Source organism: Jaculus jaculus, chromosome 13, assembly GCF_020740685.1.
Source record: "Jaculus jaculus isolate mJacJac1 chromosome 13, mJacJac1.mat.Y.cur, whole genome shotgun sequence".
NCBI classification, from domain to species: domain Eukaryota; kingdom Metazoa; phylum Chordata; class Mammalia; order Rodentia; family Dipodidae; genus Jaculus; species Jaculus jaculus.
Window position 1 is genome coordinate 9,856,704 of NC_059114.1, and position 19,431 is coordinate 9,876,134.

The 19,431-nt window shown below is 46.7% G+C and overlaps 1 protein-coding gene across 2 annotated transcripts in view; it reads right to left on the reverse strand.

Annotated features, from left to right (window-relative positions):
- Ascc2 (activating signal cointegrator 1 complex subunit 2) overlaps positions 1–18,713 on the reverse strand; it is a 45,335-nt gene extending 26,622 nt beyond the window's left edge. Inside the window, exons 1-5 of one of the 2 annotated variants that reach the window (XM_045132625.1) lie at positions 18,620–18,713; positions 15,410–15,507; positions 7,182–7,340; positions 6,661–6,831; positions 4,421–4,550 (exon numbers count right to left, since the gene is read on the reverse strand). In XM_045132625.1, coding sequence (XP_044988560.1) covers positions 4,421–4,550; positions 6,661–6,831; positions 7,182–7,340; positions 15,410–15,490 — 541 coding nt within the window. In that variant the 5' untranslated portion in view covers positions 15,491–15,507; positions 18,620–18,713. The remainder of the gene's footprint in view (positions 1–4,420; positions 4,551–6,660; positions 6,832–7,181; positions 7,341–15,409; positions 15,508–18,619) is intronic. The other variant, XM_045132626.1, reaches the window with a different exon arrangement.
- Between the last annotated feature and the right edge of the window lie 718 nt (positions 18,714–19,431).

Consider the following 19,431-nt stretch of genomic DNA (forward strand, 5'->3'; position numbering starts at 1 on the left):
CCCAGTCCTCCCTGCTCTAAGTGGGGTGGGGGAGGGGAGGCAGAGGGAGACTTGGAAACGGGCTGGCACACATTTGTGGCTGTTCTGTTAAGATGGAGCCCATCCGAGTGTTTACTATCCTCCAACTGCTGCTCTGTGCGTGCGTGGGTTAGGACATATGGTAGCTGGAACAGAAACCCAGTGTTCCACTGTCCAAATGGTGAGGGAGGGAGGAAGAGGAGCAGCAGTTAGCTGGAGGACATGCAGATGAGAAATGCCAATGCCCAGCCAGAAGAGGCTGGGGACGCCTGATCTCTCTGTTATCTCTGCCTGTCAAGCTGATGGCCAGATGCTCTGAAATCTAGTGCCCTCTGCCTCTGGGGAGGTCTTTCCAGTTTCCTTATTACTAACCCTATGGCCCTAGCCCAATCCTGGGGTATCTAAACACAAAGAGCAAAGGCCAGTCACTAGGAGCCAGACTTTCCACCAGCACAGTTCTGGATGCCACTTCATTCCTTGGCTCTAGAAAGCTCAGCTCCTCCAGCCCAGACTCCAATGCTCAGTGCTCTTGCCTCCTGACGGGATGCTGATCCTGCAATCTGCGGGGGTGTGACTGGGCCACCTGCATCTTCCTCTTGCACTAACCAACCTCTGCTCCTCCTCAAAACCTCCTGTCCTGATCCTCAAGGGCCCTCCGAGATCTGGCCTCTGCTGGCATCCAGGTCGCCCTGTTCCCACCCCTGCATTGCAGTCCTCCCTCAGACCACCCTCACCCTCAGTCAACAAGCCCTGTGCCTGGAACGGCCTCCCAGTTTCACACTGCCAGGAGGCAGGCTTCCCCACCTAAGGCAACACCTCTGACACAGGCAGCAGGAAAGGTCTCTCACAACCCCAAGACCATGGTAGATTCCTTATGGTATCCTGACTGCCTGGCCCAGGGCAAAGCACTCTCATGAGCCTGTCAGCTCTGACTGAGAAATAGTGATTTTTTTTTTTTCACCCAAACATCAAGATAGCTTAAATTTCACAATCTATCCTCGGAGTCTTTTCAGTTCCTTTCTTCTCCTTGATCTGATCCTAGAGATGACAGTGAAGAGCTCTCTAGCTTTTGATCCCTTAAAGAAATAACACAAAGGTAAGGGGGACAGGCAAGGGCACCCTTTGAACTGCCCCTTATCAGACAAAGGCAATTCAGCTCAGGGTGAATAGGAGAGAGATGCTGCCAAACAGATGAGCACAGCCTAGGAAAGGACCATGACCCAATTTCCTCCTAGTCTGCAAAGCCGCTCCAAGGGACACTGACTGCAAAGCCTACCTTCACAAGTGTACTTGCCGATTCCCAATACCAACCTTGACGGTTTATGGAAAGGGCAAGGATAAGAACTGGATTTGTGCCTACAAGTCAGCTGGCCAGCTCACATCTCTCTCTCATCAAGTCTCTTACAGATAATTGCTTTCCCCAAGAGTTTCTATGGTATTGAAAATAGAGGATGGCCTTGTGTATTCTACTCAAGGATTGAAAAGCGAGCCCTGAAGGGGTGGAAGAAAAGGAAGAAGAGAGGGAGAAAGGAAGACAGTGAGTGAGGGAGGGGGAAACAAGAAGAGAGGAGGAGGAGAGCAGGGGAGGGAGGGGAGGAAGGAAGAAAGGAGGCTCCAGTTGCAGATGTGTTTAGTTCTGACTTTTTTTGTGTTAATCACTCTCTAGGAGCCAATGAGACTGTCCTTAATAAGTCAGTTTAGGGGCTGGGGAGATGGCTTAGCAATTAAGGCATTTGCCTGCAAAGCCAAAGAATCCCAGTTTGACTCTCCAGGACCTATATAAGCCAGATGCACAAGGAGGTGCATGCATCTGGAGTTTGTTTGCAGTGGCTGGAGGCCCTGGCATGCCCATTCTCTCTCTCTCTCTCTCAAATAAATAAATAAATAAATAAATAAATAAATAAATAAATAAATAAAATATATTTTCAAAAAAGTAAGTAAGTTTAGAAATCTTAACCTGGAATCTAAGAACAACTGAAAAGCAGCCCAGCAGGGCATGGAAGCACCTGCCTGTAATCCTAGCATCAGGGAGGTAGAGGCAGGAGAAGCTTGTCTTCAAGGCCAACCTGGGCTACATGGAAAGTTCCAGGCCAACCTAGGCTACAAAGCGAGTGTCTCAAACAACAACAAGGCACAGTAGCCCACATCCGTAATCCCAGCACTTGGGAGGTTGAGGCAGGAGGATCAGGAGTTCCAGCAAACAGAACACAACAAAATTCCTTAAAATCTATGAAACCAGCAGGGCGTGGTGGTGCACGCTTTTAACCCCAGCACTTGGGAGTCAGAGGCAGGAGGATCACTGTGAGTTTAAGGCCATACTGAGACTACAGAGTGAATTCCAGGTCAGCCTGGGCTAGAGTGAGACCCTACTACGAAAAACGACAACAAGAAAAAACCTATGAAATCCACCTTCATCAGATTCTCCGAGCCAGTGACGACCCCAAAGATGAGGGACTTGCTCCACCTTTGCCACACCAGCTCCCACCGCATCCTCAGTCACCTCGTACCCAACACACCAGTATGACCTTGCTTCGACTCACACCACTACCTCCCTTTCTGCAATCAACACCAGTTTTCTCCAGCACTATTTCCAGCTGACCTCACCAAGCCTGATGCGCGTTACAGATGTCCTCTTCTGCTCCAGTAACCGGCCATGCACTCACCTTTCCGCCGCATTGTCGGCCAGTCTGCTTTCCAGTGGCCCTAACACCATCCTCTCCACCAGCATGCTGTCAGATTAACCTTGTCACCAGATGGCTGATCGCCCTGCTCCGAGCTCCTCAAGGCTCACAAGTGTAGGCATGGCACTGGGCATGCTACCCATGCTTCCTCTGACTTCATTCCACAGCTACCCTCATGGGAGAAGGTGTGCTACTGACCTTCCCTTTCTCCAGGTGAAAACACTAAGGCTTCGACAAGCTAAACTGTCGTTGATGTAACCAGGAATAGAGCTGAGGTGTGAACTGGGCAGTTCAACTTAGGCCACTGAACAATCCCACTTCCAGGGGCTGTAGCTGGAATGGGTCCTGCTACCCCGTCCCTGTCTCCTGTTGCTGTTCTTCTGAAAACTGTTCTTAAGCAAACTGGCCTGGTTCACTGCTTCCCTGACTAATCATGATGTCTGGTGCTCACTTGTCCCAGCTTCTAATTCTATAGTAAAATTATGAAAAGTGTTCCTCTGGGAAAATAGAAGATGAACTGATGCGCAGGCAATAATTAGACTAGTAAAACAAACCAGAGATTGTTTCAAAGAAAAGGACAGTTATACACACATGCACATATACATACATATATACACACAGGTTATGATCTAATACATTTTCAAATATATACAGAGAAGCCAGGTATAATAGCTAACACCTTTAATCTCAGCACTCCAGAGGCTGAGGAAGGAAGACTGCCATGAATGTGAGGCTGTAAGTTCCAGCTTGGCCACACATTAGTCACAAACTTTCATGCACGTCCCTTACAGTTCAACCGCAGTCTCCTCATTTGTAAATAACAGCCCTGATCCCAGACAGTTGCTGTGAGGACCCAGTGGAGATAATAAATGTGGTATGTGTGTCATGTCAGGGCCCAGTCCACATGCCACACTCCAATGAAGGCTGTCATTGCTGTTCGGACTCATTGCCAAAGCAAACTTCCCCATTTCTGCCACTGACTGACATGTGGCCTCATACTAAGACTTTCAGATAGTTTGTTGCTGTTTTGAAACAGGGTCTTAATATACAGCCTAGGATGGTAAAGAACTTGTAACAGTCCAAGTTGGCCTCAAACTCATAATCTTCCTAACCCAGCCTCTCGAATACTGGCAACAGCAGCTTGTATGCCCATACTCAGCAAGACTCAACAGATTTTTGAGAAAATGCTTAGCACATTTTGCACGTGTGTGTGTATAATTATTATTAGTTTTTGGTTTTTCGAGGTAGAGTCTTGCTCTAGCCCAAGCTAACCTGGAATTCACTATGTAGTCTCAGAGTGGCCTCAAACTCACAGCAATCCTACCTCTGCCTCTTGAGTGCTGGGATTAAAGGTGTATGCAACCACGCCCAGCTATATATTTTATTTATTTATTTATTATTATTTTTGTTTTTCGAGGTAGGGTCTCACTCTAGCTCAGGCTAGAACTTATGGCGATCTTCCTACCTCTGCCTCATAAGTGCTGGGATTAAAGGCATGTGCCACCACGCCCGGCTTATTTTTATTTTTGTCTCTACTCCCCACTTACTTCTTGCAGAACTGACATTCCTCTATCTACAAAGCAATTTCCCAGCATCACTTGCTTCTCTACCCCAAGTCCCTGGTGTTTTTAGCACAAGCCTTTGATCTCTAGCTTGGTACATTGGGGGGGGGGGGTTGACAGACGTCTCTGAGCGTCCCCACGGCCCTGTGCAGTACGCACCTATCATCTTCTGGAGCAGCATCGAGTTGCCTTTTCCAAAGAGCACACAGAGGTCCAGGATCTTTGGGATGTCGAAGAGGAAGTTATTGTAGAGGATTTCCCCGAACGCAGAGGGAGAAATGTAGTGATCCTAAGAGAGAAGCAGAGAAAAGACGGAGATTTTCTGGATGTGTAACTACTGTACAGTAACAGCAACTTAGTGAGAAACAATCTTCATGCCCATCAGCTGTGGAAGGGCTGATCAGGGACGGTCTGCCCACACTGAGACTAAGTCCCAGTTTCATGAGCAGGCCTGGAGCAACAGTGATGCTCCATTTTGTTGCTATTTTTGTGGATTTTTTGTTTTGTTTTGTGATAGGGTCTCGCTGTAGTCCAGGCTGACCAGGAATTCACTATGTGGTCTCAGGGTGGCCTTGAACTCATGACGATCCTCCTATCTCAGCCTCTGGAATGGCTGAGTGCTGGGATTAAAGGCGTATGCCATCACACCCAGCTTCCATCTTACTATTAACAGAAGCAAAAACACATTGTGGAATTGGGGGTTTGTTCTGAAATAGTTATGGGTGAATCAGCATGATGTCTGGCATTACATTGAAATACTCCAAGAGAGCCAGGTGTGGTGGCACACACCTTTAATCCCAGCACTTAGGAGGCAATGATAGGAGGATTGCCATGATGAGTTCAAGGCCAGCCTGGGACTACATAGTGAATTCCAAGTCAGCCTGGGCGAGACCCTACCTTGAAAAACCAAAAAAACAAAACAAAACAACAAAACAAACAAAAAAACAACAACAAAACTCCAAGAAAATAAGAGAACTCAAAAGAAAAGGATAAAACAAGCTTGGCAAAATGGTAGCTATGGTTAAAACTGCAGGACGGATTTCACCGTACTGTATATATGAAACTCTTACACAAGTATATGTGTGTATGTGAAAATTTCTATGCAAAAGTTGGTTTTGTTTTTTTTTTTTCAAGGTAGAGTTTCACTCTAGTCCAGGCTGATCTGGAATTCAGTGTGTAGTCTTGGGGTGGCCTCAAACTCACTGCAATCCTCCTACCTCTTCCTCTTGAGTGCTGGGATTAAGGTGTGCACCACCACACCAAGTGCAAAAAAGTTTTCAAAACTACAATCCAGGCTGGAGAGATGGCTTAGTGGTTAAGGCACTTGCCTGTTGAACCTAAGGACCCAGGTTCAATTTCCCAGTACCCACATGAGCCAGATGTACAAGGTGGCACATATGTCTGGAGTTTGTTTGCAGAATTTGTTTGTTCCCAGAATTCAGTATGTAGTATCAGGCTGGCCTCAAACTCACGGAGATCCTACCTCTGCCTCCCAAGTGCTGGGATTAAAGACATGCACCACCACGCCCGGCTTTTTTTTTTTTTTTTTTAAAGAAGTTTTGTGTTTTTGTTTTTTTTCGAGGTAGGGTCTCACTCTAGCCCAGGCTGACCTGGAATTCACTCTGTAGTCTCAGGGTAGCCTCGAATTCATGGCAACTCTCCTACCTCTGCCTTCTGAGTGCTGTGATTAAAGGTGTGCATCTCCACACCTGGCTGATTTTGTTTAAGAATATAAGAGTTCTTTAAGGGCTGGAGAGATGGCTCAGCAGTTAAGGTGCTTGCCTGCAGAGCCAAAAGACCTCAGTTCTACTCCCCAGGACCCATGTAAGCCAAATGCACAAGGTGGCACATGCATCTGCAGTTCATTTGCAGTGGCTGGAAGCCCTGGCATTCCCATTCTCTCTCTCTGATTCTTTACTTCTCTCAAATAAAGAAATATTAAAAAAAGAGAGCTGGGCCAGGCGTGGTGGCACACGCCTTTAATCCCAGCACTCAGGAGGCAGAGGTAGGAGGATTGCCATGAGTTTGAGGCCACCCTAAGACTCCACAGTGAATTCCAGGTCAGCCTGGGCTAGAGTGAGACCCTACCTTGGAAAACAAAACAAAACAAAAAACAGTTCTTTAAAAAGTCAGAATTGGTGCGGTTACCCTCGGACACATGAGTAAAGACATGTCACTGGCAAGGCCCTTGCCTCCCACTGATGAAAACCCAGGGTGTGCTGCAGACAGGCTGCTGGATTAGAGGCTGAGGGAGGTGGCACAGATTTCTTCCTAAATGATGAAATAAAGGCAGAGAGGAGACAGAGGCAACTTGACACTCTCAGCACCGACTTTCCCAGGGGCAGAGGGCCTGGCAGGGAGGTGTCGGGTGGCCCTCTATCAAAGGGTCACGGGCTTACTTTGGATTCCTTGTGGGTGGACATGCGGAGGAAGGTGAGAAAAACACTGCGGTGGAGATGCTTCTGCGTGGCAGCAACCTCAGGGGTTGGGGCCACCCACTCATCAAACTTTCGGGGGACATAGCGCAGGTAGGAGTCCAGACACTTCTGCAGGGTCTCATCGAAGATCACCTAAGTCGGGCAACAGGAGAGCAAAGATTGATCCCTGAGGCCCAAAGCTTTGTAGGTAGACTGTACAGGGGCTCATGGCCTATGATCCCTGGCCTAGTGCAAATACCCCAACCCCAAGGGACTAATGAGATACAGATGAGCCCAGGGCTAAACCCACGTTTCTAAAGTGACACCTGGGCAGTGTGTAAACATCAATATGATTGTGATAGAGCAATCCAGACCACAATTTGCTCTTAAAGATCCAAGGGAAGTAGAAGACAAAAAGGCACCTCCTACAGGGAGAAAAAAACAACAGCGACCAATGGCATGTCATGTGCTTTGTCTTAGTGCTAATTTTGATAGAATGTTACCTGGCACCAGAATTTATCGTGAGGCAAGGCCAGGAGCCAGTCGAGGTCATTGGCTACGAAGGTGGCGCGTTCCAGGTACTCCTCCACTAGGGCGGGAATGTTGTCTTTAGGGGGCGGTTTGTATAACACAAAATACCGGTCTGCCTTCTGCTCAGGGTGCTACGGATCCAAAAACCACGTGTTAACGTGGCAGAGGTTAGTCAGTGAGGGCCCATTTGCCAACCCACAGCAATGACAACTCTTGGCTGTTCCAACCAGTGACCCTCCAAGAAGATTTTAAGCATAAAGAACTAAGTGTATCTAACAAAGCGGGCATGGCTGTACCAGGGAACACGAGGGGAGCTGGTAAAAAACATGTTTTTGGAACATTTTTAATTACATGAGGGAAAAGTTAAGGGAAGTGAAAGCAGGATACAAAACTCTGTAATATAATCAGGTTTGGGTGTTTTTTCATTTTATTTTTGGAAAGTCCACATACTTAGATGCTGGTTACAGATTTAAAAAAATGAATGAGGGGCTAGGGAAATGGCTTAGCGGTTAAGGCGTTTGCCTGTGAAGCATAAGGACCATGGTTTGATTCCCCAGGACATGTAAGCCAGATGCACGAGGGGGTGCATGTGTCTGGAGTTCATATGCAGTGGCTGGAGGCCCTGGTGTACCCATTCTCTCTATCTGCCTCTTTCTCTCAAAAAAAAAATAAATAAATAAAAATTTATGAGCTGGGTGTGGTGGTGCACACCTTTAATCCCAGCATTTGGAAGGCAGGGGTAGGTGGATCTCCATTTCAAGGCCATCCTGAGACTACATAGTGAGTTCCAGGTCAGCCTGGACTAGAGCAAGGCTCTACCTAGAAAAACCAAAAAAAAAAAAAAAAAAAAAAAAAAGAGCTGGGTGTGGTGGCGCACACCTTTAATCCCAGCACTTGGGAGGCAGAGATGTAGGAGGATTGCCTCCTGAGTTCAAGGCCACTCTGAGACTACATGGTGAATTCCAGGTCAGCCTGAGCTAGAGTGAGACTCTACCCTGGGGGGAATAAATAAATAAATAAATAAACAAACAAACAAACAAATAAGGGGAATAAATGCCAAAAATCAGTGAGTATGTAATGGGCAGGGAACCGTGGCTTGTGGCTTGAATATATTTTCCAACTTTTAAACAATAAACAAATAGTAATTTTTTTTGTTTTTTTTTTTTAGGGTTTCACTCTGGTCCAGGCTAACCTGGAATTCACTATGTAGTCTCAGGGTAGCCTTGAACTCTCGGCAATCCTCCTACCTGTGCCTCCCAAGTGCTGGGATTAAAGGCGTGTGCCATCACACCTGACCAATATATTACTTTTAAAAATAATTTTTCATTATATAAATGGCTGGCACATAAAAATTTTTTTTTTCCTATGGTAGGGTCTCACACTAGGCCAGGCTGACCTGGAATTCACTATGTAGTCCCACACTGGCCTCAAACTCACTCTGATCCTCCTATCTCTACCTCCTGAGTGCTGGGATTAAAGGTGTGTGCCACCATGCCTGGCTCATAAGGATCTTTTCTTTCAAAAAATTTGGACTGTGGGTGTAACCCAGTGGTAAGCATGTACTTAGCATGTGTGAGGCCCTAGATTCAATTCCCAGTAAGTGCACAAACCAGAGAAATTGAGAGAAAGGAAGGGAAGGAAGACAGAGAGAGAGAGAGAGAGAGAGAGAGAGAGAGGGCTTCAGAAAAGCTGAGTCACCCAGGACCATACTCCTAGTCCCCATGATCTGAGGAAGCCACTCATCAGCTGTTAGGGGTCCTAGCAGTTCTAAGTATTTATATTAAAATACAGCCATATGAAGCCAAGTGTGGTGGTGCACCCCTTTAGTCCCAGCACCTGGGAATGGAGGCAGGGGTAGGTGGATCACTGTGAGTTCAAAGCCACCCTGAGACTACATAGTAAATTCCAAGTTAGCCTGGGCTAGACAACAATACCCTACCTCGAAAAACAACCCCCCCCAAAAAAAAAAGAGAGAGAGAGAGACAGAACCATATGAAAGATGTGTTTGGGTCTTTTTTTTTTCTTTCTGAGGCAAATAGCATCATATTCTTTTGCCTTGTTTTGTTTTTCAAGGTAGGGTCTCACTCTAGCCCAGGTTGACCTGGATTTCACTATGTAGCCTCAGGGTGGCCTAAAACTCACAGCGATCCTCCTACCTTTGCCTCCCGAGTGCTGGGATTAAAGGCGTGCACCCACCACGCCCGGTCAAATAGCATCATATTCTATATATCACTTTTTTTCTCTTATATAACTAGAGGAAAGCAAACCAGTGGTATTTTTTTTTAAACTTTTTTGAATGTAGTGTCTGGGGAATCTTAACTCAGGTACTCATGCTTGTATGGCAAGGGTTTTATCCACAGAGCCATCTCTCCAGCCGTTACTTTTTTTTTTTTTTAAAGAAGAGATTCTAATCAAGTAGCTGCAGGTCTCAGCCTTGAGTCACAAGTTCTCTCTCCTGGCCCCAATGACACTGTGAACAGACCTCCCTTTGTTCACCATCAAGGACAGAGGATGAGCTCAGTTCTCTCCCCTGACTCCTGACTGCATGAGGGAGAATGCCTCGGGGCAGGGGTAACAGGAGGAGGGCCAGGTGATGCTGATGCCTCCGCTGTTATCAGACCACAGTCTCCCACTTCCCGCAGAACAATTAACTGAGAATGCTGGGCCAATATCCTAAAGAACTTCCCAGGCCTTGCATGTAAGTTTGCAAACGGCAGTGTTGGGGTTCCACAAGGACTCACTGGGGGCTGTGGGGCTCTTGTCTATTTACAGACTGTACAGTCAGGGTCTAGGTATTGATCTGTTGAAAATGAAATTTATTTTTATTTATTTGAGAGTGACAGACAGACAGAGAAAAGAGGCAGATAGAGATAGATAAGAGAATGGGTGCACCAGGGCCTCCAGCCACTGAAAGCAAACTCCAGATGCGTGCGCCCCCTTGTGCATCTAGCTAACGTGGATCCTGGGGAGTCCCTCGAACCAGGATCCTTAGGCTTCACACGCAAGTGCTTAACTGTTAAGGCATCTCTCCAGCCCGATTTTTTTTTTAAGAGAGGTTCTCTCTGTCTCTTTCTCCCTCCCTCTCATAAATAAATAATTTTTTGTTTATTTTAAAATATTTTACTATTTATTTACTTGAGAGAGAAATAGGGAGAGAGAGAAAGAGAGAATGGGCATGCCAGAGCCTCTAGCCACTGCAAACGAACTCCAGATGTGTCCGCCCCCTTTTGCATCTGGCTTACATGGGTCCTAGGAATTTGAACCTGGGTCCTTTGGCTTTGTAGGCAAGTGTCTTAACTGCTAAGCCAGCTCTCCATACCTCTTTATTTATTTGAGAGCAACAGACAGATAAAGAGGCAGAGAGAGAGAGAATGGGCACATCAGGGCCTCCAGCCACTGCAAAGAAAATCCAGATGCATGCACCACCACCTTGTGCATCTGGCTTACGTGGGTACTGGGGAATCAAGCCTTGAACCACGGTCCTTAGGCTTCACAGGTAAGCGTTTAACCACTAAGCCATCTCTCCAGCCCAGTAAATAATTAAAAAAAAAAAAAAAAAAGGGCTGGAGGCCGGCCGCGGTGGCTCATGCTTTTAATTCCAGCATTCAGGAGGCAGAGGTAGGAGGATTGTCATAAGTTTGAGGCACCCTGAAAAAACTACATAGCTACATAGTGAATTCCAGGTCAGCCTGGACTAGAGTGAGAGCCTACCTCGAAAAACCAAAAAAAAAAAAAAAAAAACCTGGACATGTTGGCAGATGCCTCTAATCCCAACACTCAGGAGGCCAGAGGCAGGAGGATCACAAGGAGTTCAAGCCACCCTGAGACTACAGAGTGAATTCCAGGTCAGCCTGGGTTACAGCAAGGCTCTACCTCGAAAAAACAAGAAAAAAAGAAAGAAAAGAAAAAGACAAAAAGGCAAACCCCTATGCATGCGCCAAGACGACCTTTCGCATTTCCTGCCGCTTGCTGGTCACTGCTCTTCAGTACAGCTCAGGACCTTTCCTCCCTGGCTCATCTCTCTGACCGCCCCAGCCCCCTCCAATGCTGTTGTCACTGCATCATTAACTGCAATTATTGAGTACTTCCTTGGTTGCCAGGCACAATTTAACTACATACCCACCATAGGCCCAAGCTTGTCCCATTATTACCCTTTGTGGACCCTGAGGCCTAGAGACCTTAAATAACGTGCCAAGTATGTGTAAGATTAATGCAAAGGCTGTGCTCATTCGATCTGCTACACTGCTGCTACCTCTAGTGACCCAGGCTTGGAGTTAAGGAGGCAGGCTCCCTCAAGACTTAGCACAGCATCCTAGGGGACTCTGGCCAGACCTTCCTTTTCCCCCTGCTAGGCCCAAATAGTGCCTCCCAGTGCAGAATCTCCCTCCTCTAGGAAGCCATCCTTTGGCAACATGTCCTTCCCACTAATCCAAGACCTTACAGTTACAAACACACCCTTCCTGGTAGCATTCCCCCCTCCCCCGGCCCCCACCTGGTATGACTCAGCAGTCCCAGTCCATACTAAGCTGGCCTTCCTCTGATCATAACCCCGATGACTATTAGCAAACTATTGATCTGTTTTGCTTTCCGGTGTGGGCCCCACTAGGACAGGACCACACCTTTTCTTGCCAGCACATGGTTCCCTGACTCCCTTACTGAGTATTTCTATAGAACGTACCATGTGCCTGTCACTGAGAAACCAGAAGTAAAGAGAAAAAAATCAGGCTCCTGGCCCTCCCAGGGCCCAGAGTTAACAACTTTGGTGTCAGGAGACAGAGGAGGACAGAGGTGGAAAACCAAACTCAACCACTCAGTCTCCACCAGCGCTGCCCAGCAGAGCTTTCTGGAACAACAGGAGCTGCATCATCGGTACATGTACAGATAGGACACGAGTCCCGAATGACGGAGGAGAAAGGCAGCAGCCTGACTGATGCAACCTTAGATGTTTACATTGCTTAAGCTGGATTCCCCTGACCTAACAATGTCCTTGGCCACAATTTTCCTGCTGATCTGATCTTAGAGACAACCTGGCTCCTCTTCTGATGGCAATCCATCCTCGGACTGATTACCTCCTCCATGTCTCTGCCCCCCCGCCATTTCTCCATTTGGTCCCGGCTCTTCCCCAAATTCCTCAGTCCTCTGCCTTCTGTATCCCCCTCCCAAAGGAAAAGACTATAAAAACCCAAACTAGGGCTGAAGAGATAGATGGCTTAGTTAAGATGCTTGTCTTTGAAATCTAAGGATCCAGGTTTGATTCCCCAGGAACCACATAAAGCCAGATGCACAAGATGGCCATGCATCTGGAGTTTATTTGCAGTGGCAGGAGGCCCTAGCACACCCATTCTCTCCCTCAAATAAAAAAATAAATAAAATATTTTTAAAAACCCACCCAAACTATCTAGACTATGCTCTCTCTCTCCTCCCATGAAACAGCCTAGCAGCTTGGGGTCCCTGATAAAGTTATTTTCCTGCCTCAGAGTGGTCTTGAGTGTTCTGATCTTCCATGGAACCTTACACCTGTAGGCATTCACTACATGGGGCTACTTTCATTTACAATGATTAATTAAAAATCCAGTTCAAGGGCTAGAGAGATAGCAGTTAAGGGGCTTGCCTGAGAAGCCTGAGGACTCATGTTCGACTCCTCAGGTCTCACGTAAGCCAGACACACCAAGTGACATAAGTGTGCAAGGTCACACATGCACACAAGGGGGCACATGCATCTAGAGTTCCATTGCAGTGGCTGAAGGTCCTGGTGTGCCAATCATCTCCCTCTGGCACACACAATTAAAAAAAAAAAAAAAAAAAGGCCAGGGCTGGAGAGATGGCTTAGCGGTTAAGCACTTGCCTGTGAAGCCTAAGGACACCAGTTCGAGGCTCAATTCCCCAGGACCCACATTAGCCAGATGCACAAAGAGGCGCACACATCTGGAGTTTGTTTGCAGTGGCTGGAAGCCCTGGTGCATCCATTCTCTCTCTTTCTCTGTCACTCTCAAATAAATAAATAAAAATGAACACAAATTTTTTTTTTAAAAGGCCAGTCTGTTGGGCTTGCCTCAAAAAAAAAAAAAAATCCAATTTAAGGGCTAGAGAGATGGTTTAGCGGTTCAGGCTTGACTTCCTAGAACCCACATAAGCCAGATGTACAAGGTGATTTATGCGCACAAAGTTATATATGTACACAAGGTGGTGCACGTGTCTGGAGTTCAACTGCAGTAGCTAGAGGCCCTGGAGCACCAACTCTTTCTCTGTGTCTTATAAAAAAATCAAGTTCAAGCCAGGCGTGGTGGCACACACTTTTAATCCCAGCACTTGGAAGGCAGAGGTAAGAGGATAGCTGTGAGTTTGAGGCAGCCCTGACACTACATAGTAAATTCTAGGTCAGCCTGGGTTAGAGCAAAAGCCTACCTTTAACCCCCACTCCAGCAAAAAAATAATACTGAGGGCTGGAGAGATGGCTTAGCAGTTAAGGTTAAAACCCTACTTTGTAAAACAAACAAACAAAAATCCAGCTCAGCCAGGCATGATGGGGCATTCCTTGGGAGGTTGGGAGATCAAGGTAGGAAGTAGGAGGACCGCCATGAGTTCAAGACCACCCTGAAACTAGAGTGAGTTCCAGGTCAGCCTGGGTTAGAGACCTTACATTGAAAAAAACAAACAAACAAAATTCAATTCAGAGCTGGTCATAGTGACACACACCTTTATCCCATCACTAGGGAGGCTGAGGTCAGAGGACCACAAGTAATTTTGAGGCCAGCCTACAGCCTGAGGTCTATAGAGCACCATCAGCCTGGGCTACAGTGAGACCCTGCCTTGCAAAAAAAATCCAGTTCAAAAGTCCACATTTTAGCCACTAGCCACATCACAAGGGCTCAAAAGCTCCAGGCAGTGAATGGTCCCCACTGAATGGTTACTGTACTTAACAGCAGACTTCTAGCTTTTCTGACAAATATATTCCGTACATACACAGGTTATGAGAAGAAAAATAATTTGCTTTATAGAAGCAAGGTGAAGGGTATGGGATTCTGGGATCTGCATGGCTGAAGTCCCATCCTGGCTCTGATTCCTTAGTTCTGTGACTTTAAACTGTCAATCTTCTCCTCTGTAAAATGGGGACAACCAAACCTCCATTCATAGGGCTGGAATACAGCTTGAATAAAATAATCCAGGTGAGTTAGAATGAAGTACTGAGTACATGCTGGGTTCTATTACTAGAGACTCTTTAGGAAGTAGTAAAAAGCCAAACAGAAGGCAGGAAATAAAATACCCGCTCCTGTTGTCCATGACTTTATTCAAGCCTCTAGTAAGTACTTCTTTCCCACCTTATTCAAGTAAGCTCATATTCCTGGGAAGTCAACAAGTGGGTACAGGGACTTGAGTCCTCATGCCTGTCTCCTTCTTCAGTAAACTGGCACCTTGCCATGGCTCTAATCTCTCTGCAGCTAGGAATCAGCGGTTTCACAGACTCCTTAGTTTTCAGTGTCACCAGCGCTGCTGGACGCTGGATGTGGCAGTTCTTGTCACAGTTAAAATAAAAGCCAGTCCAACCTCTGAAGTCAGGTTGCTTCAGAAGTGTGGGGAGCAGCTCAGATCACTCTGCAAAAGGTCCTACTGACGCCCTGAGACTTCCACACGATCCAATCACCAAATCTGGCTCTGAATCCATTCCTAACCCAGTGAAGGCCAAGTCAGAACTGTCACCAGACTGACTGGAAATAAAATGCTTTGAGGGGAAGGCGGATGGCATAAAGAACACTACTCACGGGCTGGAGAGATGGCTTAGCGGTTAAGGCACTTGCCTGCAAAGCCTAATGACCCATGTTTGACTCTACAGGTCCCACATAAGCCAGACGCACAGGCGATGCAAGCATGCAAGGTTGCACATGTGTACAAGGTGGTACACGCGTCTGGAGTTCAACTGCAGAGGCTCGAGGCCCTGGAGCACCAATTCTCTCTCTCTCTCAGTTAAAGAAAAATTATAAAGAAAAAGAAAGAAAGAAAAGAATACCACTCAAATTGAGGCTGCAGGTCAGAAGTGGATTTCTGCACTAACCTTGGAAGGGCCTAGTAATGTCCCAACTACTGCATGACTGACTACAGCTCTCAGGTCATTTTTGGAACAGATAAGGAAGGAATTTACTTTTTCTTCTGAAACTGCAAGACTGATCCTATCAGGCTAAACACCCTCAAGGCGCTGGCTCACCAGTGCTGGTGAAGTCCTCGGCTTTCCCGTCTTCGGGTCCTTGTGGGTAATCTGGAGTTGGTCCAGGGGCAGAGCTGGCATTGTGCTGCGTGACCCTCCTGGAAGGAATATGGATGGGAAGAAGAGAGTAGACACACAGATTCCTGCGGGCAGAGCCTATTCTGGGGTCAACCCCAGCGCCAGAAGAGAAGTACCAACCTCTACAAACCAGTACCTGCAAAAGCAGTTGGTGTGGGAGTTGAAGAGTCTACAGGGCTGGAGAGATGGCTTACTGGTTAAGATACTTGTGGGCAAAGCCGAAGTACCCAGGTTCGATTCCCCAGTACCCAGGTAAAGCCAGATGCACACGGTGGCACATGTATCTAGAGTTCATTTGCAGTGGCTAATTTACTCTTTCTCAAGTAAATAAATAAATATTTACTCTTTCTCGAGTAAATAAATAAAAAAAGAGCATTTTACAGTCCTATGCCTATGTTCAAATTCTGTCTCCATGTTTTTCTATACATGTTGAGACCCAGAGATAGTTCTTTGATCTCTCTTCCCCTTGATTTTCTTTCCTTTAACACCACTGTTATAATATGATCTCTCAGGATTGCTGTGGGACATCTTCAATGCCAAGTGGTCTACAAAAGGCCTTATATATAATAAGAACTCTGTAAAGTTAAGCTGTTATCATTCAATTCCCAACCATAGACAAAGCACTTTGGGCTTCCTATTTATTCAATAATGTTGATTGAATACATGCTGGGTCCTGGGCATGTCAATGACTATAATTTGATGGTAGAGCTGTAACAGGACATTTCCAAAACTGGAGCCAAGAAGAGAGAGGGAGGGAGTAATAGAGAAGGTAACCTGCAATCTGGATGCTGACAGACAGGAGGAGAGAGAACAAACAAAAGCAAGGATTCAGAGGCATAATATACATGGCTCTGAAGGAAGAGGGAGATAATTTGTGTTTCTGAAAATGCAAGATCAAGGCCAGGTGTGGTGGCACACATCTTTAATCCCAGCATTTGGGAGGCAGAGGTAGGAGGATCACCAAGAGTTCGAAACCACCCTGAGATTACATAGTGAGTTCCAGGTCAGCCTGAGAGCCCAAGTTAGAGTGAAATCTCGCCCCCCCCCAAAAAAAAAAGGAAGGAAGGAAGAAAGAAAATGCTAGGTCAAGAAGGGATGACACAATGAGAAGAGGTTAGACAAGGAAGACAGGACCAGTTCAAAAAGAGCCTCCAGTGTTATGCTAAAAATGTTGGCCTTTTATATAAAAGCAGTGAGGAGTCATCTTACATAGTGCAGGCATGATCAGAAAGAGATGATAATCTGCGCAGGATGTGGTGGCTCATGCCTTTAATTGTAGGTTCAAGACCAGCCTGGTATACAGAATAAGTTTTAGGTCAGCCTGGGCTCCAGCAAAACACTGCCTCAAAAAAAAAAAAAAATAAAATAAAATAATAAATAAATAAATAAATAAATAAAACCCACAAAGAAAAAAAAAACACAAAGGGGGCTGGGCTCAAGAATGGCTCAGTGGTTAAAGGCATTTGCTTGCAAAGCCTGATGGCCCAGGTTCAATTCCCCAGGACCTAGATAAAGCCAGGTGCATAAACTGGCACATGCACATGCATCTGCATCTGGAGTCTGTTTGCCATAGCAGGAGGCTGTGGTGTGCCCATTCTCTGCTTCTCTCTCTCTCTCTCTCTCTTTTTTTTTTTTTGGCTTTTAGGTAGGGTCTCACTCTAGCTTATGCTGACCTGGAATTCACTATGGAGTCTCAGGGTGGCCTCGAACTCATGGTGATCCTCCTACCGCTGCCTCCCGAGTGCTGGGATTAAAGGCGTGCGCCACCACGCCTGGCTTTGCATTCTCTGCTTCTCTGTATCTCTCTCTTAAATAAAGAAAAATATTTTTTTCTAAAGAAAAAAAAAGGTGAGCTACAGAGATGGCTTAGTGGTTAAGGCGCTTACCTGTGAAGCCTAAGGACCGACATTTGATTCCCCAGTACCCACACAAGCCAGATACACAAGATGGCATATGCGTCTGGAGTTTGTTTGCAGTGGCTAGAGGTTCTGGCGTGCCCATTCTGTCTCTACCTGCTTCTCTCTCTCTCAAATATATACAAAAAACATTTAACAGAGTAAAATTAAATTTAAAAAAAAAGAAAAAAGGGAGCCACTGGAAAGCAAATACTACCGGGACAATCATCTCATCCATTCGATACTTTTGTTGGTAATGTTAAGACAGAGTCTCCTATAGTCCAGGCTATCCTTGAACTGGCCTTGAATTCCTGATCCTCCTGTCTCAGCCTCCTGAGTGCTGGGATTATAGCCATGTGTATCACACCCAGCTCTATATACTTTTCAGTACATACTACATTGCAGGCTCTGGTGCCCAGGAAATACTAAGGTTCTCTTTCATGAGAATTACAGATACAAATTCAGTGGCCTTACAAATAATAATCAACATCATGTTTGCTGTGTAGGGACTCGAGCAGCGTTTAACCAGAGAAAAATGACGTAAGGGAAGAGGGAGGTTGCCAAAGTGGCTTCAATTTTTACCTCACTTCACCTCAGCAACTAGGCCAAAATTAGTTCCAAAAGGACAAATACAATGGATATACATATAATACACACACACAAATACATACATACATAATCACTATATCTCTCTTGCTGGGTGGGGCAGCACAAGCCAAAAGTTAGGGGGAGAGTCTCACACAACCACCAATTATAAGATGATCCGCATATATCCCCATGGCATCAGTTATTTCTAACTGCCATCGATCTGCTGGTCTCAGTTCAGCATTACTCTCTTCAGAACGTGACCTAGATCCTGCGGTAGTCTATCTTTAATTTGCCTGGTGCATTTTACTTGCCGTCGACTGTCTCCTCCCACTAGACTGTAAGCTCCATGAGGGCAGGGCCTACGTCTGTGAGCTGGCCCATAGCAGACACTCAACAAAACCTTGCTGAACGAATGAATGAACACCGACAAACTGAAGCCCGGGGAACCCTGGCTCGTCTTGCCTCACTCGGGGTCCGGGGTTTCTGGTTCAGGCGTCCTAGTCAGGGAGGGCGGTGAGGGCTCACGGCCCCCGGGGGGGGGGGTTTGGGGGCAGCGAGGATACGGATGCTGACTCTTCCAAACCACAGCCCCGGGTCCTCCCCCGAGCCCCCAGGCCTCGCATCCGGGAGGACCCAGGCTCGCACTCACCTCGGCGGCTCCACCACCGGCGCCGTGCCGCCGCCGAACACGGTGACAGCTCCCGGGGAGCCCGCACTTCCGGGGTCAAACGGCGATTCCGCAGGCGCAGACAGGAAGCTCGGCTGCGGTCCCCGCCCCCGGGGCGCCCACGGCGGCGCCGATGCCCCCGCCTGGCCCCGCCCCCGCCCGCAGGCCACGCCCACGCGGAGCCAGCTGTGGCCACGCCCACTCCCCTCCTTGGCAATCCGGCGGGTTAAGCGATTGCACGTTTTGGAAAGCTCTAGTATAACATCTCCTTGGTCATCGTTTTACAAACTTAGTCCAGAAGAAAAGTTTTTGTTTTGTTTTGTTTTGTTTTGCCAGGCGTAGTGGCGCATGCCTTTAATGCCAGCACTCGGTAGGCAGAAGTAGGTGGATCTCCGTGTGTTCAAAGCCAGCCTGAGGCTACATAGTGGAAAACAAAACAAAACCAAAAAATGGCTGGAGAGATGGTTTAGTGGTTAAGGTGTTTGCTGGCAAAGACAAAGGACCCAGATTCGATTCCTCAGTACCCATGTAAAGCCAAATGCACAAGGTGGCACGTGCTAACGCCTTCATTCTTTCTCTCTCTTTTTTTTTTTTAAACATCTGCCACTGCCATTCTCTTCTTTTATTTTTATTTTTTAAAATATTTTTTTGAAGTTAAATAATAAGGAATCAAATAAGCCAATCAAAAAATGGGCTATGGAGCTAAATAGAGAGTTCTCAAAGGAAGAAATACGAATGGCATATAAGCATCTAAAAAAATGTTCTACGTCACTAGTCATCAGGGAAATGCAGAT